Source organism: Mobula hypostoma, chromosome 2 (genome assembly GCF_963921235.1).
Source record: "Mobula hypostoma chromosome 2, sMobHyp1.1, whole genome shotgun sequence".
NCBI lineage: Eukaryota > Metazoa > Chordata > Chondrichthyes > Myliobatiformes > Myliobatidae > Mobula > Mobula hypostoma.
In genome coordinates, this window is record NC_086098.1 from 168,472,445 (window position 1) to 168,499,044 (window position 26,600).

The 26,600-nt window shown below is 42.5% G+C and overlaps 1 protein-coding gene across 1 annotated transcript in view; it reads right to left on the reverse strand.

Moving 5' to 3' along the window:
• Positions 1-240: 240 nt before the first annotated feature.
• chmp4ba (charged multivesicular body protein 4Ba) overlaps positions 241-26,600 on the reverse strand; it is a 40,644-nt gene continuing 14,284 nt past the window's right edge. The window contains exons 2-5 of the mRNA XM_063073974.1: positions 8,752-8,929; positions 7,117-7,231; positions 2,470-2,596; positions 241-1,317 (exon numbers count right to left, since the gene is read on the reverse strand). Of these exons, the coding sequence (XP_062930044.1) occupies positions 1,256-1,317; positions 2,470-2,596; positions 7,117-7,231; positions 8,752-8,929 (482 nt within the window). The 3' untranslated portion in view covers positions 241-1,255. The remainder of the gene's footprint in view (positions 1,318-2,469; positions 2,597-7,116; positions 7,232-8,751; positions 8,930-26,600) is intronic.

The window sequence follows — 26,600 nt, forward strand, 5'->3', positions numbered from 1 at the left end:
ACACTCCTCTGCCTAATATCACTTTATGGACATAAAATAAACATTTATAAGCTATCTTACTTTATAGTATTGTTTTTTAAAAAATTATGTTCTTTATCTTATTGTGCTTTTTCTGTGCTGCATCAGATCTGGAGTAGCCATTATTCTGCTCTCCTTTACACAATACACTTGTGTACTGGAAATGACATTAAACAATCCTGAATCTTGACGTGGTTTTCAAACATCTGGTTCATGACACTGTTACATTAAAAGAAATTTTATTTTTTCTCTTAACATATTTACAGCATGTTTAAGTAGGATTAGAGAGATCTTGTAATGGATTGATAGCCTCACAGTGCCTCTGTTGTGCTGTATACAGCCCACGTTAAGGAGAAAAATATAACTTTTCAGCTGAAGCAGCATTCAAAAGGTGTCTTGTGTAAATCCGTAATAAAACAGATAGGTAAAATTATACCAGATGTGCAGAAAGATAGAAGGAATCACACCGTCAGCTTTGATTGACACACAGAAGTGCAGAAATAAGGTTAACTGTAACCAGCCCTCCCACCCTCCCATCCAAAAACAAACAAAACCCAACATACACCAAAACATTCCCAGAGGCGCCTGGACAGCGGTAAATCACGTGCTTATACCCAATTAAAATACACTTTTAAAGCAGCTTAAATCTTGTAGGGAAGAAAATAATTTACAAGCTTTATAAATAAAGAACTCCTTGCTGAAATAAGTATTTTGTTTGGTGGGACGAGGAGGGTCTTCAATTGAGATTTCTTTTTTTGAATCAAATTTTAAAAAAAATTAATCAAAAATAGCAGAGAAGTAATCAACTGTCTTCACCTCAAGCGAACGATTATGGACGTGCGAGAGGAGTTTTATTCTGGGAACTAAATCGCCACTGCAGCAGTTACAAATGAGCAGAAGGATGTGATGTGGTGACTGGCACGAGACACGGGGTGGGGCATCAGTTCCAGGAGGGGGAGGAGGGAGAACGCTGTACCGGATCATTATGGGCTTAAAGATTTTGGCCAGTAACAAAAATCCAATGAAAGACGGGTCAAGTAGTACCAAAGTGTTTCCCTGCACCTCCTCACGTACAGCAAACCATATTGCCACACTGCACACACCCACTCCACCCTCCCCAGAATGGATCCCAGGAGTCATGTAGAAATTTACTCTGCTCACGACCTTCAATGTAAAACAAAAGACCCACGACCATGGCGTACAATAGTGTCCGTGCTTTACAAGATGCCCATTGCCCTCACATAGCATTAGCCCATGCTTCGAGCTCCTGCATGTCGTCCTCCTCTTCCTTCTTGGCAGCTGGAAATAACAAGAAATAGGGGATATATAAATGAAACACATTGAAAAGAACCATTATTGAGCACATCTACACGGAGCGCTGTCCTAGAAAGCGGCATCCATCATCAAGGATCCCCACCAACCAGATCATGCTCTCTTCACGCTGTACCTGCAGGAGGAACAGAAGCCTGAGATCCCTCACGGTTCAAAAGCAGTCATTACCCTTCAACCATCAGGCTCCTGAATCAGCATGGATAACTTCACGCACCTCAGCACTGAAATGATTCCACAATCTACAGGATCATTGTCAAGAACTCCATAACTCATGTTCTCTGCATTATTTATTATTTGTACAATGTGTGCCGGTGATATTAAACCCGATTCTGATTTATCTTACAGGTTTGGACAAGACAGCCATGATGCAATGGTGGAACAGACTCAATGGGGTGAATGGCCTAATCTGTTCATGTACCATGACTAACCCCACTCTCAGTTACCTTTGTCTTAATGTATGGGTTATTTTCTACCAAGGTTTTAGTTTCCTCACCTCAAGTAATCTGTAACCTAATTCAAGTAAATTTATTATCAAAGTATGCATATGTCACCATATACAACCCTGAGATTCATCTTCTTGTGGGCATTTACAGCAGAAATACAATAGACTCAGTGAAAAATACACACAAAGAAGTGCAAAAAGCAAAAAAATAATAATAATAAATAATACTGAGTTGAAGAATCCTTAAAAATGAGTGGAGATTGGGGAATCAGTTCAGAGTTGAGGTGAGTGAGGTTATCCATACTGGTTCAGGATCCTGATGGTTCAAGGGTAATCACTGTTCCTGACCTGGAGGTATAATATGTACGGGACCTGTACCTCCTTCCCGATGGCAGCAGTGAGAAGAGAGCGTGGCCTGGATGGTGGGGTCCTTGCTGATTGGGAGTACTTTGTTCAGATGACTGCAGTCACTTCAACCAGCTATAGTGAGAAAGGTTAACTTGCTTTCATAGAAACTTGTACCACCCAGTTATTATTGCAGAGAAATCTGCTGTACTTTCATACAACACGGCCCTTCGCGGCAGCTGGGAAGTTATATTAATAGAACACAACCCAGTGAACAACAAAGGTGGAAGTAACCATGGTTTTACTGACGCAGATAATGAACTAACACTTACCTGGCCTTTCTGGGAGAGAGGTGGAGGGGACATTGGGAAGAGGCACATTGTCTGCTTCTCCGATCTCCAGCAGGTTTTTGTCCAGCTCCTCTTGTTCCAGTTCTTCCAACTCAGCCATCAAATCCTCCTGCAGAGGGGGTAGAAGTATAGTCTCTTGTCACAAAACCCAAGAGAAAGCTAAAATGATTTCGCCAGCATTGCAAAATATTTAAATATTGCAGGTTTTAATATTTAAAGTGGAGGTTAATAGGTTCTTGGTTAGTAACGGCGTGAAAGACAAGGAGCAGGCAAGAGACTGGAGTAGAGGGATAACAAATCAGCTATGATGGAATAGCAGAGCAGACTCAATGGGCTGAGTGGCCTAATTAGGGGCAAGTAATCATAACCTTCACCCTGAAATTTGAGAAGAAGAAGCTGAAGTCCAATGCATTAGTATTACAGTGGAGTAAAGGGAATTACTACATGAGCAAGGAGTTGGCCATAATTGATTGGAAAAGAACACTGGCAAGGAGGACAGCAGAGCAGTGATGGCTGGAATTTCTGGAAGCAATTCGGAAGGCACAGGATATTTACATCCCAAAGAGGAAGAAGTATTCTAAAGGCAAGATAGCACAGCGGTAGCTAACAAGAGAAGCCAAAGCCAACATAAAAGCCAAAGAGAGGGCATATAATAGAGCAAAAATGTGTGAAGTTGGAGAAATGGGAAACTTTTAAGTGTCAACAGAAGGCAACTAAACAAGTCATTAAGGTAAAGATGGATTATAAAAGTACGCTAGCCAATAATATTAAAGAGGATACCAACAGTTTCTCAGATAAATAAAGTGTAAAAGAGAGGCAAGAATGGATATCAGACAGCTGGAAAACTATACTGGAGAGGTATAAATGAGGGACAAGGAAATGGCGGATGAACTGAACAAGTAATATGCATCAGTCTTCTCTGTAGAGGACACAAACAGTATGGTGGAAGATCCAGGTGTCAGGGGTCATGAAGTGTGTAACTGTCACTAGGGAGAAGGGTCTTGGGAAACTGAAAGGTCTGAAGGGACATAAGCCACCTGGACCAGATGGTGTACAACCCAGGGTTCTGAAAGAGGTGGCTGAAGGTGCTGTGGAAGCATTAATGATCTTACTAGAGTCACTAGATTCTGGAATGGTTCCGGAACAGTGGAAAATTGCACATATCACTCTCCACTCTTCAAGAGGGGAGAGAGGCAGAAGAAAGGAAATTATAGGCCGGTTAGTCTGACCTCAGTAGTTGGGAAGATGTTGGAGTCCATTTTTAAGGATATGGCTTCAGGGTACTTGGGGGCACATGATAAAATAGTGCGTAGTCGGCATGGTTTCAAGGGGAAAGCTCACCTGTCAGATCAGTTGGAATTCTTTGAAGAAATAACAAGCAGAATAGACAAAAGAGAACCAGTTGATGTTGTGTACTTAGAATTTCAGAAGGCCTCTGATAAGGTGCCACACTTGAGGTTGCTTAACAAGCTATGAGCCCATGGTATTACAGGAAAAATTCTAACATAGATAGAGGCTGATTGACAGGAAGCAAAGAGTAGGAATAAAAGTATCCTTTTCTGGTCGGCTGCCGGTGACTAGTGGTGTTCCACAGGGATATGAGTTGGGATAGATTCTTTTTATGTTGTATGTCAACGACTTGGATGATGGAATTGATGTATCTATTGCAAAGTTTGCAGACAATACAAAGATAGATGGAGGGGCATGAAGTTTTGAGGAAGTAATAAGGCTACAGAAGGACTTGATAGATTAGGAGAAAGGGCAAAAAAGTGGCAGATGGTATACAGCGGGGAATGCACTTTGGCAGAAGAAATTAAAGGATTGACTACTTTCTAAATGTTGAGAAAATACAAAAATCTGAGGTGTAAAGGGACTTGGGAGTCCTTGTCCAGGATCCCTAAAGGTTAATTTGCAGGCTGAGTTTGTGGTGAGGAAAAGAAATGCAATGTTAGCATTCATCCTAGAATATAAAAGCAAGGATGTAATGTTGAGACTTTATAAAGCACTAGTGAGGCCTCACTTGGAGTATTGTGAGCAGTTTTGGGCTCCTTATCTTCGAAAGGATGTGCTGAAACTGGAAAGGGTTCAAAGGGGGTTGAATGGCTTGTCATATGAAGAGCGTTTGATGGCTCTGGGCCTGTACTCACTATTCAGAATGAGGGATGACCTCATTGAAACCTATCAAATGGTGAAAGGCCTTGACAGAGTGGATGTGGAGAGGACGTTTCCTATGGTGGGAGAATCTAAGACTGGAGGACACAGCCTCAGAACAGAGGGGCGTCTTTTCAGAATGGAGATGAGGAGGGATTTCTTTAGCCACAGATTGGTGAATCTGTGGAATTTGTTGCCATAGATGGCTGTGGAGGCCAAGTCTTAATGTATATTTAAGGCAGAGATCGATAGAGCCTTGACTGGTCAGGGCATGAAGAGATACCAGGAGAAGGCAGGAGATTGGGGCCAAGAGGAAAATTGGATCAATCATGATGAAATGGCAGAGCAGACTCAAAGGGCCAAATGGTCTAATTCTGTTCTTATACCTTATGTCCTTAACCAGAGGTGGTGAACCTGCTGAATTTACTGCTACAGATGGCTGTGGAGACCAAATCATTGGGTATATGGGTATATCTGGAACCAGTATGATAGAGTTGAGGATGAGCCAGCAGATTTACAAGTAGATGACAGGTGTAACATGAATGTAAGAAAGGATAAGCCAATTATTGGGTACAAATGCCGACAGAGCACAGGGTTAAATTGCACCACAGAGGCAAAATTCAAAAACGGTGAAGTATGCAGGACTGAAGCTGCTCTATTTAAATGCACACAGGATGTGGAATAAGATGAACTCATGCGCAATTAGGGATTGGTTAGTATAACATTGTGGGCATCACTGAGTCATGGCTGAAAGAAGGCCATAGTTGGGAGCTTAACATCAAAAGAACAGGCAGGAAGGCATAGGTGGTGGTGTGGCTCTGTTGGTAAGAGATGGAATTACATCTTTAGAAAGAGGTGACCTAGGGTTCAAGAATGTTGAATCTTTGTGGGGGGAGTTAAGAAACTGCAAGGGTTAAACAAAAACATTATTTAGGCATTGAAATAGTAACCAAGATGTCAGGTTGAGATTGCAAAGGGGTTGGAAAAGGCATGTAATAAGAGTAATAACAATTGTAATGGGAGAATCCAATATGCAAGGCGACTGGGAAAATCAGGTTGGTGTTGGATCGCAAGGGAGAGAATTTGATGAATACCTACCTGATGGCTTTTAGGAGCAGCTTGTGCCCAAGCCTACTAGGGGAAAGGCTATCTTAGATTAGGTGTTGTGTAGGTCTTTGAAATGTGGGAGGAAACCTATGTGGTCATGGGGAGAATGTATAAACTGCTTCCAGGCAGCAGTAGGAATTGAAGCCAGATTCCTGATCACTGGCACCGTAAAGCATGCGCTAACTGCCACCACTTTTTTTTGCATTTAATTTTTCTTTTTATTTTTTAAATCCAATCTTTCTTATCTGAGTGAAATTTACTCAGCTCCTAATCTTTATGTCTCATTTATGGCACAGCTACCTCTTGCGTACCGCGTTTCACTTAGGGCCTGGATTTTTAATACTTTCTTCCTTACCAGTACAATTTCAATGCCAAAACACTGGGCTGAACAATGCAGCAGATTAAAATAGCATATTGATCATCAGCAAACTTGACACTTTTCTGATCAGCTCATCCAGTGTTTTAAATCAATGGTAGTCACTCCAGAAGTCACTATTTCTCACTCAAACTTCACAAGCACTTACAAAATAAAGCACAAAGGCCCAAACAACCACTTGTAAAAACACAAGAAGATCTGTAGATGCTGGAAATCCAAGCAACACACACACAAAATGCTGGAGGCACTCAGCAGGTCAGGAAGCATCTATGGAAAAGAGTAAACCACCAACATTTTGTGTGTGTTGCAACCACTTGTAAGCCTAGCATAGAGACTCCAATACACAGGATCGGAAAAAGCTCAAATCAGCCAGTTCCACTAGCCTCCCCACCATCAAGAACATCTCCAAAAGGTGATGCCATCATTAAGGGCCCTCCCCACCACTGAGGACTTCTTCAGAAGGCAGAATATATCATTAAGGACCTTCATGATTCATGACATGCCCTCTTCTCATTGTTGCCATCAAGGTGGTGGTACAGGAGCCTGAAGGCACACACTCAATATTTCAGGAACAGCTTCTTCCATTATCGGATTTCTAAATGGACCATGAACCCATGAATTCCACCTCACTATTTTGCTCATTTTCCCCCACGTTTTTATTTTTACATTTCTTATTGTAACCTATAGTAACAGTTTGTATGGCACAGTACCGCTGCCGCAAAACCACAAATTTCATGGCATAGTTGTAGAGGCAGGTACATTAGGGACATTTAAAAGAGAGGTACATGGATGAAAGAAAGAAGGAGGGCTATGTGTGAAAGAATGGTTAGATTGATCTTAGAGTAGGTTAAAAGGTTAACACATCATGGGTGGAAGGGTCTGCACTGTTCTGTAATGTTCTATGTCATGTCAGTGACTCTGAGAGTTAGTCTGTGTACACAGAAACTGTAAACTGCTTGACTCTGTTTCAAGTTCAATTGCACTTCAATATTTACCTCATCAAAATCTTCACCGAATCCCACTGGCTTTGAAATTGCATCAGAAATTTCCTGTGCCAGTTCCTGCTGTTCCGTGATGTCTTGCATTAGTTCGTCTACTTTGTCAATGTCCCTGAAAGGGAAAATCAATGTAATGAATCAAATGAACCAGTTACACAGCTTCATTCAAATACACAAACCAGCACTTTTAGGTGACTTTATTATTCATACACTGGATGAGGTTACTGCTAGCATAACAATCATCTAACGATCATTCCTTGATGTTTGGATGATATAGCTGGGAAACTTCTCCTCCATCTATCCATGCAAACTTTAGTTCTTTTGTCCACTATAAACTAGTAACCACTTTATTAGGTACACCTGTACACTTGCTCTTTAATGCAAATATCTAATCAGCCATTCATGTGGCAGCAACTCAATGCATAAAAGCATGCAGACACAGTCAAGAGATTCAGTTGTTGTTCAGATCAAATATCAGAATGGGGAAGAAATACGTTTTCAGTGACTTTAACCATTGTTGTTGCCAGATGGGATGAATTGAGTATCTGACAAACTGCTGATTCCCCGGGATTTTCCTGCAGAACAGTATCTAGAGTTTGCAGAGAATGATGTGAAAAACAAAAACAAGTGAGCGACACTTCTGTGGGCAAAAATGCATCGTTAGTGAGAGAGGTCAGAGGGGAATGGTCAGACTGGTTTAAGATGACAGGAAGGCGACAGTAACTCAAATACCATGTGTTACAACAGTGGTGTGCAGAAGAGCATCTCTGAATGCACATGTTGAACCTTGAAGTGGATGGGCTACTGCACCAGAAAACTACACCAGGTTTCACTCCCAGTACCTAATAAAGTGGCCACTGAATGTACAGGAGTTCCTATAGGACTAAGGAGAATGGCAAGAGGACTGGAGGCACTGGTTTCAGAGATGCCCCACGCCTCATCAACTGGTCATTCCACCAGTCAATGTAGTATCACATTGAGCCACGTGAGGCCAGCATGGTGGCATAGTGATTAGCATAACCAGCAGCCCAGGCTCAATTCCTGCCACTGTCTGCAAGGACTTTGTACAGTCTCCCCATAACCACGCGAGTCTCCTCCAGGTGATCACTTTCCTCCCACATTCGAATATGTACATTAATTGGTCACACGGGGGTAACTGGGAAGTGCAGGCTTGATGGGGCAGAAGGGCCTGTTACAGTGCTGTATCTCTAAATAAATAAAAATATGTCCTATATCCTAAACCCAAGGTAAAGCACTGTCAAAATAATGGGGGCTGGTTATCGCCGGATACTGCCAAAATGGGGCAGTAATGGGCAAATAATGGGGGTTGGTTATTGCCAAAAACTGAGTAACTGGGCAGAGATGTTCCAGCACAAGAATTTAAAACCAGCAGCAGGAACAATGATCAGGAACTATGGTCACGAGCTCTAAAATGGAGAAATTAATCCAATACATATACAAGGCTTCAGATATGGAGAAATGTTGACTAACAAAAAATAACGGAAGATCAGTAAGCACAAGAAGTTCAGTTGAGTACTGCACAAGCAAATGTTTTGCTCTTATAACAGGACTGTGGAACGGGAAGGAGGATATCTAGTGTCAGAACAAGACAGGAATAGTGTTGCTGCTTACATATTTTCATGAGCTGCTTTCATTGCCTTGGCGGCAAAGCCCATGTTCTTGAGTACTTCTGTGTTAGTGTTTGCATTTTCCAAGGCTTCTCTCTGGAACTCAATGGTGGACAGTGTACCATCAATCTGTGCAAGCTGCTTTTCGTACCGCTTCTTGCGTTTTAGAGCTTGTAGAGCAGCTGTGTAATGGAGGAATAAAACAAGTGAGCAACTTTAACTTGGAAAAATGTCACCAGTATCTTTGGCACATTGAACCATCTAAACCAGACACCCTGTGGAACTATTCCACCACTTCAACTGCAAGCTGCACCTTTACTTCCCATCAATATTCACGGTTTATTTCAGAACCTATGAGGCTTGAAATGATAAAAATGCCAGAGTCAAGGTCGAATTTTTTTGTCATGTATGCACTGGTCCAATGGAAAAACTTAGATACAGCAGCACACAACATTCACAAGAAAAACTACACACAAGAATGCCATTACAATAAAATAATAAGATTCACTGGAGTCCAAAGTGTTGATATACTGAAGTAGTAATTAGGATTGGTTCAAGAATCGAATGGTTGAAGGGAAGTAGCTGTGAGATGGTATGGCCCAGATGGTGAGGATCTCAAGATGATAGATGTTGAAGCAGTGAATCAAAATGCAACCCCACATAATTGCATTTGTGCAGATAATAATACTAAAAATATTATCCATGGACTCCACAACAGGAAATCAAGGGAAGAGCAAAAATATAGGAATCCCACAGCAGTGTCAAAACAGATTACAAAACAGGAACCAAAACAAGGTGTGAAATCAACCGGTTCCTGTTAGTAGACTCCAATTTGAAAATTAACACAGAGCAAACTCTAGTTCACTCTAACTGCTGAATATTCGGGTTCTTTTTTGTACTTTTACAGTTATATAGTTAGCAATGACATTTCTGCTTTCAGAAGGTCTCCTGACCCATCTCGTGCTATATAGAACAGCACCACTGGCTTTAGTCCTGAAAGAAAAAGGCGCTATGGTAGTGTAGCGACCCTGTAACGTTTCACTGTGCAAGTGATCATTCCGCCATTGTCTGTGAGGAGTTTGTAAGTGTACAGGGTATTTCCTTTTTTTTATATTAAATTTAAAATGGCTTCTTTGTTATGTTATACTGGGAAAGCTCCTTTGTTATGTTAAATGCTGAGAAAGTCTCTAACTAGACAGTTGCTTGGGTGAATATAGATAGCAGGGAGCTATTAGCCAATGGGTGGTCATGTATCGTTTTGTTTTCGGATAAATGCTGTATCATATGACTGGGGACGGGGTTTTTTGGGGTAGAGTCGGAGGAGAGGCGAGGAGGACGGTGGACAGGGTTTTTGGTGGGGAGTCAGAGGAGAGACGTGGAGGACCGCGGACGTGCGGACAGGCTCTGGTCGATCACTTCGGGTGGTCCCAAGCCGTGAGTCGACAGGATTCGGGTGGTCGTCCGGCATCGATTGAGCTCCAACGGTTGCACGCAAAGAACTTGGACTTTGATAAGTCTTGGCGCCTTTTTTTTCATTACTTCCTTTTCTGTATCAAATTTATATTAATGTCATAGAATTAGTAATATCTATAAAGTGTACTTGGTAAAACATACTGGGTGTGCTGGCTGATGACGAATGTTTAGGATTGATTCGGGTGGCAACTGACTCCATGGGAAGCGTTGAGGCAGGTGCTGGGTGGGATTTCCCCTAGACGTATACGAGCCAATATAACTGAGCGTTACATGTTTTCCCTGTAACCGCATGGTGCTCGTTTCCTTCCACATCCCAAAAACATACGCTTAGGGTTAGTAAGTAGTGGCATGCTATGTTGGTGCTGGAAACATGGTGATACTTATGGGCTGTCCCCAGCACATCCTCACACTGCTTTAGTTGTTGACACAAACAACACATTTCATACTTCGTTGTCCACGTGACAAATAAAGCTAATCTTTAACACAAAATGCTGGTGGAATGCTGCAGGCCAGGCAGCATCTATAGGAAGAAGTACAATCGACGTTTCGGGCCGAGACCCTTCATCAGGACTTACAGTCAACGTTTCGGGCCGAGACCCTACAAAATGCATTCCACCAGCATGTTGTGTGTGTTGCTTGAATTTCCAGCATCTGCAGATTTTCTCCTGTTTGCTAATCTTTAACGATTAGATTTAGCTAATCTTTAAATGGAGATTCAACAGCTTGCTGAACCACTATCTTTGGAATACTGAAATCATTCAGGTTAGCTCAATTTGATGATAATCTTACATTTTACCAAGTAGTTCTTAAGTGAAGAAAGAAAACAATTATTTTTCTACTCTGAAGGTTGGGAAGACAGGCTGATTGCCAGAACCAGCAATGGGCACAAGATCTTGATGTTCTGGGATCTTCCTGGTACAGGTGCACATTCCTTTATCCGAAATTCTGAAATCCAAAAAGCTCCGAAAACCAAAGTTTTCTTTGCCAACAGCTGACGTTGCTCAGGTGTAACACGGCAGCACTAGCAGAGGCCACCAGACGTCAGTTGTGGCTCAGCACTCGTACTGGTTACATGTGCATTTGCTGTTCAATGATATTTTCTGTCCAATGTTGACTTTGTGTTTAATTTCACTGTGAAAATGTCAAAAAGAGCTGCAGATACCCTATGGGTAACAATGAGAAAAAGAGAAGGAATCTTCTCTATCAATAATGCAAAAAGTGGAGTTATTGCAGAAGCTTGATCGTGGTGTATCTGTGTGGCGTCTTACTGAAGTAAACAGTGTCGGAACTACCACTGTATATGATTTAAATAAACAGAGAGACAAGTTACTGAAGTTTTATAGTGACAGTGACGTTCTACATTTATACCAATAAGTCATTTACCATGTGTTTGATTCGGTTCGTTTGAAGTTGTATATTTTTATGCTTTATTGAATGTTTTTGTTGGAAATAAAATTTCTTCCTGTCATTATTCTCTAAACAATACAGTGTAGCAATTATTTACATAGTATTTATATTGTATTAGGTATTATAAGTAATCTAGAGATGATTTAAAGTATATGGGAGGATGTGCGTAGGTTTGGTGCGCCACTGGGTCCTAAAGTCTGCCGCACTGAGACAGGTTAAATAAGGGACTTTGAGCATACATGTTTTTTGGTATCGGTGGGGGGAGAAGGGTCTGAATCTGAAAAATTATGAATTCCGAAATGCAACTGGCCCCACGGATTTTGGATAAGGGATTGTGGACCTGTATTACAATTGTGGTATGCCCCACAACATTTGTGGGGAAGTTGGAGGATGGGAGAACATAAGGATTCTGGAAAGGGACAGAGAAAAGCTGCAGATCAGTCACCGCATAACTGTGAGCACCAGGGAAGTTCCCAAAAAATCCATACTTAATCTTGACCATAATTAACTCAATCTCTGTGCAAGAGCACAATATGGAGTCTTACCAAGCATACAAAAACAAGTGAATCCTCCCAAGCAAAGCTGCAAGTCTTAACCTACTGCCAAAACAGGGGTTTGCAGTAAACAGCATGGCCTATGAATACTAAAGTCAAAGTCGCTATGGCAACATAACCCAGAATGCACTAATGTAAAGTACTGGATTGCGAAACAAGCTCAGTAATTATTGCCAATAAAACCAGAGTATCTGTAAGCAATCCTGACCTGAAAATGAGATGAAATTTTGCATGTGCACTCGACAGAACATTCTATCAACAACTCCACTCGTCTCTGCAACGTTCCAGCTACAATCTAGATTGATCCAACAATCAAGTTCCCTCACTAACGTTTACAGTTTTACATCACCACTGGTTTTGCCAAATCCCATGCACTCCGGCTGTTTGCTCAATCAGGCAGAATTTTAAATCTTTTAAGATTGCAATCCACTTCACAAAACACAGACACAGCTGAGGCAAATACCATTTTCCCTTTCATATTGTCTCCCTGTAACTCCCCTCCCCTGCCTCCCTTAGTGTGCGCCTGGCTCCCTTTCAAAAATCATTTAGCAAATCCAGTTCCACCATGCTTTCAGGAAGTGCTTTTCAATTGAGGAAGCTGGTTGTGCAAAATAAAATTTAATTTCCCTGTATACTTTTCCTGGAGCAGCACAGTTAGCAGAACACTTCAATTCATGCTGCTATCTGCAAGAAATTTGTTCCTTCCTGGGACTACATGAGTTTCCTCTGGGTGTTCCAGTTTCCTCCCACATTCCAGACATGCGCGTTAGTAAAGGTTAGTAAATTGCTGGCACATCACATTGGTGCTGGAAGCATGGTGACACTTGTGAGCTGCCCCCAACACATCCTCAAGCTGTGTTGGTCATCAATGCAAGTGATGCATTTCAGTCTATCAATGTTTCGACGTATGTGACAAATAAAGCTAATCTTTAATCCAGTTGTCTAAATACCGCTAAGTGGAAAATCTCACTTGGACAGTGAAAGGAACTCAGTAATTTTCAGATTCACTACAGGCAGATAAACATACTGGGCAACTGCACGCAGGGACTAAATAATGTAAAACTTCTGTGTGTATTAGCTCCTTCTTCCACACATAAAAACATATGCAGTCAGATCTCTAAACTTCTTAGTTAAAAATATTTTGCACGATAACTTGTTGACTTCTAAAGTTCTGCAGAGCACTGGAAAGACTGTACCTGAATCTATCCAGGTTGAAAGTGCATATTCAAGGAAGAATATACTTGGCAAACTGGTTTACTAGGTTGATTTCTAGAATTAAGAAGCTGGCTTATGAGGAAAGGATGAGAGATTGGATCTGCATGACACCTAAAACTTTATCAGACTTCTATCGATGAGAAGTGGAGAGTAAACTGACTGGTAGGGAAACATCAACACCTTTGAACGGAAAACCCTACAAAAAGTACTGGAAATGGTCCAGTGCATCATGGGCAAAACCTTCTTCGCCACTGAACACATCTACGTAAAATGCTGTCGCAGCAAAGCAGCATCCATTATCAGGGAACCCCACCACCCAAGGCATGCTCTCTTCTCACTGCTGCCATTAAGAAGATACAAGAGCCTCAGGACCCACACCAAAAGGTTCAGTATCAGTTACTACCCCTCAACCATCAGGCTCTTGATCCAGTGGAGATAACTTCATCATTGAAATATTCCCACAACCAACAGACTCACTTTCAAGAACTCTTTATCTCACGCTCTCAATATACATTGCTTATTATTATTATTGTTTCTTCTTTTGTATTTGCACAGTTTATTGTCTTCCACACTCTGATTGAATGCTCTAATTGGGCGGTCTTTCATTGATTATGTTATGGTTATTACTCTATAGACTTATTGAATATGTCCACAAGAAAATGAATCTCAGGGTTGTATATGGTGACATATATGTACTTTGAACTTTAGATCAATGCTTGCTAGAATTTAGAAAAATTAAATGATTTTACTGCTGCGTATGGAATTCTGATGGAGAATGACAGGGTGGATTCGGAGAGGAGGCTTCCTCAGTGCCAGTTTCTAGAACTTAAGGAGCACAGATTCAGAAGTTGGGATCACCTATTTCAGATAGATGTAAAAGAATTTCTTTTCAGTTTCAATGGTACTTGGAATTTTTTTTTATCCCAGGAGGCTGTAAAGGGGTCACTGAATATATTCGAGATATAAACAGATATTGCCTATACTACATCGGAGCCAAATGGAGTTGGAAATCAAAGAGTATGGGAAATAAATTCAAAGCAGATTTATTATCAAAGTACGTATATGTGACTATATACTACCTTGAGATTCATTTTCTTGCAGGTATTTACATATGCAGGAAAATTAAAGAAACACAACAGAATCTATGAAAAGCCACACAAAGACTGACAACAACCAACGTGCAGAAGTTAACAAACTGTAAATAAAAGTAGTAATGCTGAGAACAGGAGTTAAAAAGAAAGCAGGAATAATGCTCTCCTACCTCTACCGGCACTGGAATGAACCTATTTATTCTCCTTTTAAACACAGCACAAACTTCTAAGAACACACTTTTTGCTTGATGCTCTCGTATCTCAAAAGAATTTTAAAGCACATTAAAGGCTTTGCATCCTTCTCTGGGTCTAGATAACCATGATACACCCTCTCAAGTTCTTGTCCTCAGTGTGATCCACGTCACTCCAACCCCACGGTTTCCTTTAGGGAATACAACCTTTGATCAGATCTTGTTTGGGTTCAGCCTTAAGAAATAGATTGAGAAATACCAGGAAATAAACTTAATGGCTCCAAGTTTTAATCTAATAAAAGCCACACAAGGGCATTTTTGTAGCACAAAGTTCATTGGTTTTAGAGCAGCCTTCCACAAGATTGGTCTCCTTTCCCGACCAGCAATTAACACAGAAGGCCCAACACATGTGGATCCTACAAGAACAGTGACATTCACTGCAGGTTAGATACAGCATGCAGAGTGGCAACGTCCACAATAATCAATGCTCAAATGTTTTTGGTTACACATGAAAAACCCCGGTTTCCTTGGCTGCGCGAGTCTGGGGAAGATAACCTCCGGTCCCATCAAACTCGTGAGATTGAGGTGCGAGCCCACCCCAAATCCCCGTTTGTGTGGATGCTGTGTCATTTGCTACTCTATTACAAATTAATGCCACAAAATAACAGTACACTGCATACAATTAAAGGAATATTTATGAATCTTAACTGAAGGGTTAGTAAAGAAAAGTACCCATTCTAATTAAACAGTCAAAGGTGCACAAGTTAGAGCTCATCTTGAACTTCTGTCACATGCTGGGCCCTCTGTCAACGTGAAAGCACACACCACCTTCTGAAAGTCGCTTGCAATCCATCCCGAACAAACGGGTCTCCCACTGATCGTATGCCATCTCCCCAGCATCTTCTCTCTGTATCTCCTCTCGAACAAAAAATATCTCAAGCCCAACTTTATTGCCCCTCACCAAGAAAACCTCCCACTAATTGGATGGCACACAGTCCACATCATCCCTCATCTTCAACAGTAACCCAAACAGGCTGAAAGCAGAATAGCAGCTCTTACAGAACTGCTAAATGAAATACCTATAGCATAACAGTAAAGATGTGAACCAGGGCATTACACACAGAACAGTACAGTGCAGTAACAGGGATTTTGGCCCTCAATGACTGACCACCACAATGCAAATGGACAGATAGATACTTTATTGATCCCAAAGGAAATTACAGTGTCACAGTAGCATTACAAATGCAGATGTACAAATATTAGAAGTATGAAAGAATAAAAATAAGTTAAACAGTCCCCAGCACACCACTGACTAGAAGATTATACTGGCAACAACAGACAGGTAAAATATGTGAAGGACAGGTCATGTTTTACCAGTCTGTTGTCGCCAGTACAATCTTCTGTCTCCTCAGGAATTAAAGGTGACTCAGGTCCTTCTTGTACACAGCCGTTCTGTTGGTGCTCCACTCAAGTCTGTCATCCAGGTGCACCCCCAGGTACTTGCAGGTCCACACCATCAGTAGTGACAGGGAGCAGTACAGGCCTGGACTTCCCAAAGTCCATCACCATCTCCTTTGTCAAATGCTGCAAGCTGAAACATCTGCAGCTCAACATCAGTAAGACAAGGTCCTCCACCAGGGCCGTGTATTCCCCCTCACGTTCTCCTTTTATACACCTAACTATTGCTGAGTCATGAGAGAATTTCTGCAGATGACTTGACTCAGTGTTCTATCTAAAGTCCAAGGTATACAGGGTAAACAGCAAGGGAGCCAATACAAGCCCCCCTGGGGCCCCAGTGCTGCTCATAGCTGACACATAGCTCTGAAGCCGCACAAACTGTGGTCTGCCAGTCAGGATACAATGGAAGTGCCAACCTGCATTGAACGAAACTTGCCCCCAGCAATGAGGGCTATATGGTATTGGAGGCACTTGAGAAATCAAAAAACATGATCCACATAGTGCTACCATGCTTATCCAAAACGGAATAGGCCTGTTCAGCTGGCAGATGACAGCAGTGTCGATTCCAATGTGCTCCTGATAGGCAAACTGCAGGGAATCAAGGGAACCAACTACAGGGAAACTACATCTCTTCTGCCTGCCTGTGATCCACATCCTTTCATTCCATGACCATCTAAAGCTCTCTTAAACACCACAATCGTATCTGCTTTTACCTCCACCCCTGCAGCTCATCCCAGGCACCCATTTTGCCAATTTAAAAAAAACTTACTTCTGTACATCTTTAAACTTTCATCCTCTCACCTTTAATAGCACATCTGCTAGCACATGACATTTCTACCCTGAGAGAAAGTTTCTGTGTATCTCACATTATTAGTTCAGCTTCTGTCAAATCTCCTCTCAGCCTCTGATCCTCTGAGAAAACAATCCAAGATTGTCCAGTCTCTCCCTATAGCTCATACTCTCCAATCCTTGCTGCATCATGGGATCCTTCTTCCAACCCCTTTCTACCTTAGTGCTCTTCACGAGAGCAAACACCACCACTTTCTTGATCTGAAAATGGCCAAGACTGTCCTCACTATACTTCATGTCCTTCTCCTTAGCAGTGGTCACTTTAAGTCTTGTGATCACTTAAGTCGAGTATGCTGCTCTCCTAAGAGGTTATTCTCTTAATGGAGAATGCCTGTGCGTGCTTTTGTTTCACGTGGGGAGGCTGATGCACAGGCAGTCACTACACGGTTCTTGACGGATCAGGGTCAAGATCCAGTGGCATGGCATACGATGATTAGGAAACTTCACTTCCTCATCCTTCCTCCATCTCCACTGCCATTGTGATATATCATCAGCTTCTGCCAGCTTCTCCACTGAGGCCTTGGTTGGATCACTCTTTGTCTAAAACCTCCCCCTTGATCTTACCACCACGGGTGACCCTAACAGGAGCTATGCTCTAGATGGCATCACTCTCGGGATCTCAGGAACTCACAAGCCTCTCCACCACGATAAAGTGACGACCATCAGAAAAGTCTTCCCAGTGGACAATAACCAAAAATACTCAATTTGTGCCTCATCCACGTTCTCTGACTCCAAGCCTAAATCTCTTCATTTATCCTCGACTAGTATTCGGGCGGCAGGGTGGAAACACATCTCTACCAAAGGAAGTGTAAGGCACTCCTTCCCTCTGCTAGCCTGCGGGTCACCCTTGGGCAAGGTGTAGCAGCTGCTCAACCCCCTGATCAGGGTCACGTGAACCCATGGGAGCAGGTGGTGGATGGTCGTATGAACAGCTCGTGCATTCACAAGTCCTGGTTATGCGACCACTGACGCCAGGCAGACAGTTTCTGAAGAATATTGATAATGGCTGGGGTCACCCATCTTGGAAAGAAACTGACCAGGAAAAGGCAATGGCAAACCACTTTTGTAAAAAAATTTGCCAAGAACAATAATGGCCATGGGACCATGATCACGTACATCACACAACACGACAGGTAATGATGATGATGAGTACTACTACCCTCTCCCTAGTTATCCTCTTATTTGTAACGCAAGTATAAATGCCATGGGATTCTCTTCAACTCTGCTTGTCAAGGACATTTCACGTCTCTTTTGGCCCTCTTAATCTTCCGAGTTCCTTTCCAGGCTTTTCCTCTCAAGGACTCTGTCTGATTTCAGTTTCCCAAACCTTACATATGCTTCATCTTTTTCTCTTCAACTAAATTCACAACCTCTCTCATCAATCAAGGTTCCTTTACCTTGCATGGTTCCCAATGATATAGCTCAGCACTCAGTTTTGTGTTTCACTTGTAAATTGCTCACATTTCCCAACTGGTAATGCCATTTTACTGTATGTTATTCTACCAGATACACACAAACACGTAGGCACGGACACACACACAACATTTTAAAGTCCTGGAGATTAATGCTGACTTTGTACAACCATATAAAATAGATCCTCAGCAGCTCATCTCCATCTCTCCTGATTTTTGTTATTAACAAGTGACCTCAACAGAAATAAACATTAAAATACAAAAGCTGGATGCTGGTTCAGTATAAGCAACACACACAAATGCTGGAGGAATTCAACAAGGTCAGGTAGCATCTACGAAGAGAAATAAACAGTCAATATTGCGGCCAGAGACCCTTCATCAGCACTGGAACCATTTATTCCTCTCCATAAATGCTACCTGACCTGCTGAGTTCTTCTAGTATTGTCTGTATCAAAGATTTCCAGGATCTTCAGAATCTCTCATGGTTCAATACAAGCTTTTCAAATCAACACAAAGTCTAAATTACATCCTCTATTTCCAAAAATTTGATGCATCGTAAGGAATTTTCTTTACACAATGAAATAGAAGAGTATAATCTACCGTCTCTCACCACTGCCTCCCCCACCATCCATTCGAAGAACAGGTCAGTCAGTCCATATCATCATGGGCTGACCTGATGCCTCAATTTGGCTTCACCTCTAAATCTCATACTTTCCCATTCCATTAGTTTAAACGTCAATTGGTCACAAAGTTGGGTACCCATAATCTAAAGTTAGATCTCTATAGATTTTGAACCTTATTCACGAAGCAGTTCTAAATGGTCCATGCCCTATTCTACAACAGTACCCTCTAGTTGTAGCCTCTCCAGCTCAGAAAACAACCTCATGCATTTACCCTGGCATCCACTTTCAGAATCTTAAGCTTTAATGAGGTTGCTTATGTTACGTACCCCGTAACTGGGTTGCCAAACCAGCAGAAATGGATCACTCCGTTGGAGTCTGGAGTACTAGAACTAAGAAAGTTTTATTAAAGAAATAAGCAACACAGTAATTGAAAGGATAATAAATGCAACAGTTCAGCGATGATAAACACACATGTGCACAGAATTAAGATAACAGCATCAATCAAACTCTATCGTTGTCTAGGGGTAAATGACCAAATTTCAAAGTGACTCAAAGTTCAGTCCAGTTTAGTAGTTCAGTTCGCAGTAATCGTTGCCATGGCGATGGACAACGTGGGGGGAGAGAGAGAGGGAACAGGAACAACTGATCATTCAGACACGGCTTCACTCACAGACCGGCGATATGGCTCACAAGCAGCTTTTGGGCAGGTCCTTTGTGATGTCACCTGAGGTCACAGACTATGACCCCTCCTCCAGATGCGGTCGATCCTCTGCAGTGAACCCGGCACCCAGGCAAGGGCGGACACACACCGGGTTCCCGCTGATCGTACCTTTCCACCCTGGCCGTTGTCTGATACTTCCCACCGACTCGTGAGAGGCGCATCGCTTCCAGGGTCTCGTTACCTCGGGTGGCGTGTGTCCTGCCTTAGCGAACCGGTCCCTTTTTATCCCCCTGCTGGGGTATCGCCTGTCCATCACTTCAAACAGTTCAAGGTTCAAAGGGGGGAGCCACTCCAGACAGCTGTCTCTCCCCCGTCCCTTCATTACACATCTCCAGATGCTGCTCCATTGTTCCTTATCTCTCCTTCCCCTGGGGACAGGTGGCAGACCACTTGCTGATGTCACTGATGCTAACCCAGGCCAGCAAACATCTTAATTTTATGTGTATTCTCGTCACACCTCTCATTCTTGTAAAATTAAGCATACACTTAATCACTGAATTTTACAAGAATGAGGCGATCAACCTTACTTTTGCTAGACACAGAATAACCCGCTTCTATCTGTCAATCCAGTGAACTGATAACACCATAAGACATGGGAGCAGATTTAGGTCATTTGGCCCATTGAGTTTGCTCCACCATTTCATCTTGGCTGATTTATTATCCCTCTCAACCAATGGTCCTGCCTTTTCTCTGTAACCTTTGATGCTCCTATTAATCAAGAATTTAACAACCCTAGCTTTAAATATATCCAATGACTTGGCCTGCACAGTTGCCTGTGGCAGTGAATTCCACAAATTCACCACTCTCTGGCTAAAGAAATTCCTCCTCATCTGTTCTAAATAGAAGTCCCTCTATCCCTCTATTCCAAAGCTGTGCCCTCTGGTCCTAGACTCCCCCATTGACTTCAAAATGAACTTTTTTTGGAGGCTGGGGGGGGGGGGGGTAAAGAGAGACCAGTAGACAAGACTGGATTTGGTTGCTATGGTATTCTAACCTCCTTTCAATAAAGGCCAGTGCAGATTGCTTGTAGCATCATATCATGATTCCTTAATATCCATGTTGATCAAATCCAAAAATCTACAGACCAGTGAATGAGATGGGTTCACATTAATATTGAAAAGTTTTGAACTGCAGCAAATATAATACTTGTTTGTGACTCCCAAACCCCAAATTTATTAAACCTACAAATGAAAACCAGATTGAGTAAGACTATTAACGCAAGAGATTCTGTAGATGCTGGAAACCCAGACCAATACATACACATACACACACACACACACAAAATGCTGCAGGAACTCAGGTCAGTCGACGTTTTGGGCTGAGCCCTTTCTCAGGTTTTTATTATCCAGTTAAAAGGCAGCAATATGAAGGAGTTATTGCAAAACATCCCCAGAATGATTTAATTAGAGTCAGAGTCATAGAAAAGTACAATGCAGAAACAGGCCCTTTGGCCCATCTAGTCTGTGTCAAACTATTTTAACCGCTTTGTTCCATCAACCCGAACCAGGACCATCGCCCTCCATACCCCTGCCATCCATGTACTGATCCAAACTTCTCTTAAACAGTGAAATCATACCAAGAACTTAGCCATTTATGTGGGGAAAGCTCAGGCAAGCAGAACTGCATTCTCACTCAGCTTTACAGGGTATATATTCCCAAGATTGAGAGTGCTAATGGAATCAGCACTAAAGCTGTCCTTGTACAGAGATGTGGTAATGATTATACCTCTGTTTTTGAGATCTGGCATAAATCCTTGCCTCTCCCCCTGCTGCCAAGAAGGAAACATGGCTGAGATCCCAGCTCATTACTTGCCCAGCAATGAAACAGTTAAAAGTGATCTCACTGCCACATGATCGGGTGAGTCACTGAGGCAATGTATAGTGGCTGGGGTTGGGCTGATGACCTCGGCTAGAAATTAGCAACAACTATTATTGTTGTGGTTCTGGCCTATGAGCCGTTTCCACAGAAATGTCTTTCAGCTGTGAAGCCCTTAACAGAACAGAAAACAGCAGCTTCCATTATGTCCAACAGATGGTGTTGAGGAGGCTGTAGGATCAGGGCAGTAACATAACAGACACAAAATACTGGAGGAGCTCAGCAAGTCAGGCTGCATCTATGGAAAGGAATAAAGAGTTGACATTCTGGGCCGAGACCCTTCACTAGTATAGAACAGGTGGACCCCAAATTAGGAACACCTAGTATAGAACCAGAGAGCTAGAAGTTATTGAGCTGATTGTGTCCATGCCAACCCTTTTCAAGAGTGATCCAATCTCCGTGCTTTACCCACACTGCTAAAAATAATTCCTTCAAGTATTTTGGAATTCCTTATGGAAGTGAAATCAGTTCCACTATCACCTGCCAGCTTGTACTCCTTCCCCTTTGGCTTCTGCCCCCTTCTTTTCCAGTCCTGATGAAGGATCTTGGCCTGAAACATCAACCGTTTATTCATTTCCATAGATGCTACCTGACCTGCTGTGTTCCTCCGGCATTTTGTGTATGTTGCTTTGGATCTCCAGCATCTGTAGAACCTCGTGTTTAGGATCTGGGCAGTCTGTCAACATAGGGAGTGGCTGCTGCCAGCCCCCAGCCCCCAGAAATGGCTACATTCACTCTACACGCGGGATTGAAGCAGTGAGACAGACGGGCATTCAAGTGGCTGTACCCCCACGATAACGCCAATCCTGGGGAGCACTCTCTGCACACTGCCGTGTATGCTCACTCCACAGCCAGACACACAATGGTGAGGTCACCATTTCATTGCTGTGTGAGCGGAGGACAGGGATCTATGCCAAGTTCTTGGCTTTGCATCTCTGAACCAGAGGAGATGACTTCATTTTTCTAGAAATGTTTAGGGGAATCCTCGCCAGACCTTCTAAAATAAACCTGTGTTCTATAGGGTAGCACTAAACAGGGCAACAGAATGGATTTATCAAGGAATTAGCACCGTTAGACTCAGTGGTCCAATATGGCTTTCTATGTTCTGACAGTTTCTGGAAGCTATCTGCTAAACTGGTAAAGGGCTCCACTTATAACGTGGTGGATGCAGGTTCAATGTCAGCATTTCAGGGAAGTTTGGACAGGTACATGGATGGGAGAGGTATGGAAGGTTCTGTTCCGGGTGCATGTCGATGGGTCTAGGCATGTTTGACATGAACTAGATGGGCCAAAGGGCCTGTTTCTGTGCTGTAGTATTCTATGACTCTATAAACAGACTTGGTTATCAAAGAATTCAAACAGTGTAGTTTGCCTCTAACACACAGATAAATACAAACCTAAACTGCAGTCTACCCACAGTTACCAAGATTAAAATCAAACTCTAAGTAAAAGAATCAAGAGGAAAAACAAAGGCTTCCCCATACTTCTCACGGAACGTGCTATTCAGGAAGACACTATATGAGGTGTTGCCAGCAAGACAAAAATGAGCAATGCTACCAAATATTTCTGGTTCAGTAAAGGGATGCCCCACAGCATTCTACCAACAGGACGAGCAGCCTACGTGTGACAGAACTGCAAACTCTATGTTTCTGGAGCTTAGTTAAGCATGAAATAGCGACTTATCAACAGTGCAGCATGCGAAGCACAAACTATGCGGACTGATCTTCCACCACAGGGTGTTCTCATAACCAGTTTTCAGATTTGCACGAGTGGTAAGAATGGCTAGTGGGCTTTTGATACTGTTGATACAGAGACAACAGCCCCACTTTAAACCATAAATTTGGGAATCTTTAAGATCCATGCTGATGCATACCAATTTAACATTTAGAGAGATGTTCAATAATAGCTTCTACTGCTTATGAACAGAACTTCATCTCTGGGGCTGAATGCTTCCTGCCTAACTAATCACATATTATAAAATACATATTATTATCAAAGTGCATAATATGTCACCATATACAACTTGAGATTATTTTTCTTGTGGGCATAGTCAGTAAATCAAAGAAACACAATATAATTAATAACAGCACACAACGGGACAACCAATGTGCAAAAGGCAACAAACTGAGCAAATGCAAAAGAAAAAATAACAAGTAAGCAGTAAGTACTGAGAACATGAGATGAAGTTTCCTTGAAAGTGAGCCTATAGGTTGCAAGAACAGTTCATGATGGGGCAAGTGAAGTTATCCCCTTTGGTTCAAGAGCCTGATGGTTGAAGGGTATTAACTGTTCTGGAACCTAGTGGTGAGAGATCTGAGGCTCCTGTACCTTCTTCCTGATGGCAGCAGCAAAAAGAGTGTATGGAATAGGTGATGGGAAATCCTTCATGATGGATGCTGCTTTTCTGAGACTTTTCCATGCAGATGTGCTCAATGGTGGGGAAGGCTTTAACCATGATGGACTGAGCTGTATCATGCTGAACCTTCGCAAACTTCTAAGGATGTAGAACCGCTGCTGTGCTTTCTTCATAATTGCACTTACGTGCTGGGCCCAGGACAGATCCTCTGAAATGATGAGGAACTTAAAGTTTTAGAACCTCTCAACCACTGATCCCTGATGAGGACTGGCTCAAGGATCTTCAGTTTCCTCCTCCTGAAGTCAATAGTCAGCTCCTCGGTATAGCTGACATCGAGTGAGAGGTAATTGTTGTGGCACCACTCAGCCAGATTGTTACCTTTGATCTGGCCAATGACAATAGTGTTGTCAGCAAACTTAAATATGGAATTGGAGCTGTGCTTAGCTTCACAGTCAAAAGTGTAAACTAGGTAGAGCAGTGACTTGTGCGGCACCTGTGCTAATAGAGATTCTGGAGGCAATGTTGTTGCCAATCCGAACTGACTGGGGTCTGCAAGTGAGGAATTCAAGGATCCAATTGCACAAGGAGGTATCAAGGCCAAGGCCTTGAAGTTTACTGATTAGTTTTGAGGGGATGATGGTATTGAATGCGAGCTGCAGTCGACAAAGAGCAACCTGCTGTCCAGATGTTCCCAGGTAGAATGAAAAGCTAATGAAATCGCATCTGCTGTGCACCTGTTGTGCTGGGAGGCATATTGGACCAGATCCAACTCTCTTCTCAGGCAGGAGTTGTAAGCACTTGGTCAGTGGAATGTACAGCAGGTGCTACTGGACCACAGTCACCGAGGCAGGTTACCCATCCCTCTTGGGCACTCATATAACTGAAGCCTGCTTGAGGCAGAAGGGAACCTCAGACTGCCGAAGTGAGAGGTTCAAAATATCAGTGAATTCTGCAGCCAGCTGATCAGCACAGTACTCAGCCAATCTGACAATATAATTGAAAGTCTGAAGAAGGGCCTCTGGTGAAGTAAACTCTAGTAGTAAAATAGAGCACACAAACTATCCAGTTCTGTGTCAATTTTTGAGAATCTGTGTACACAGTCCCTATCCATGTATACAGAGATTCTGCAGATGCTATCTGGTTTAGTTACTGCAGTAAAACCACAATGTATAACACCCCACTTTCCGCCAACTGACACTTGGTAGATTTGTAGATTAATACCATAAGGCACAGGAGCAGAATTGGGTCACTCAGCTCATCGAGTCTGTTCCAATATAGATCATGGCTGATTTATTATCCCTCTCAACCCCATTCTCTTGCCCTCTCCCTGTAACCTTTGATGCCCTTAGTGATTTACAATTAGATCACTCTTTTCCCTATCTAGCCTAGAAAGGAGACTGGGCTCCAACTATAACCTGGAGTGGTTTCATACGCAAGCGGCAGAAACCAAGCAGCATATTGCATTTGTATCTGAAACACTAACTGGGGTCTGATCAATGGGCTCCTGAGTGATATCCTACCACACAGGAGAGCCTGCCTCTTCTAGGGTTTGGAAGATTACCTATGCATAACAAGGAACTTAGCAACAGTGTAGCATGAGAAGCACAAACTATGCAGCCTGCTCTTTCACCACAGGGTGTTCTTAGAGCCAGTTTTCAGTTTGTCCTCCAGTGGCAGGGGTGGTTACTGGGACATCAAAATATCAAAAGTGAGCTTTTGACATTATGGTGTCCCAGGATTGTAGGTCAAGGTTCCCAACTAAAGCAATCAGCTTAGGCCAGATACGGATAAGCTCTTTTAATAATAGTTTATAACCATATAACAATTACAGCACAGAAACAGGCCATCTCGCCCTTGCCGCACTCTTACTCTCACCTAGCCCCACCGACCTGCACTCAGCCTGTAACTCTTCATTCCTTTCCTGTCCATATAGCTGTCCAATTTAACTTTAAATGACAAAATCGAACCTGCCTCACCCACTTCTGCTGGAAGCTCGTTCCACACAGCTATCACTTTCTGAGTAAAGTTGTTCCCTGTTACCCCTAAACTTTTGCCCTTTAACTCTCAACTCATGTCTTGTTTGAATCTCTCCCACTCTCAATGGAAAAAGCCTATCCACATCAACTATCTATCCTCCTCATAATTTTAAATACCTCTATCAAGTCCCCCCCTCAACCTTCTACGTTCCAAAGAATAAAGACCCAACTTGTTCAACCTTTCTCTGTAACTTAGGTGATGAAACACAGGTAACATTCTATACATCTTCTCTGTACTCTCTCTATTTTGTTGACATCTTTCCTATAATTCAGTGACCAAAACTGTACACAATACTCCAAATTTGGCCTCACCAATGCCTTATACAATTTCAACATTACATCCCAACTCCTATACTCAATGCTCTGATTTATAAAGGCCAGCATACCAAAAGCTTTCTTCACCACCCTATCCACATGAGATTCCACCTTCCGGTAACTATGCACCATTATTCCTAGATCCCTCTGTTCTACTGCATTCTTCAATGCCCTACCATCTACCATGTATGTCCTATTTTGATTAGTCCTACCAAAATGTAGCACCTCACATTTATCAACATTAAACTCCATCTGCCATCTTTCAGCCCACTCTTCT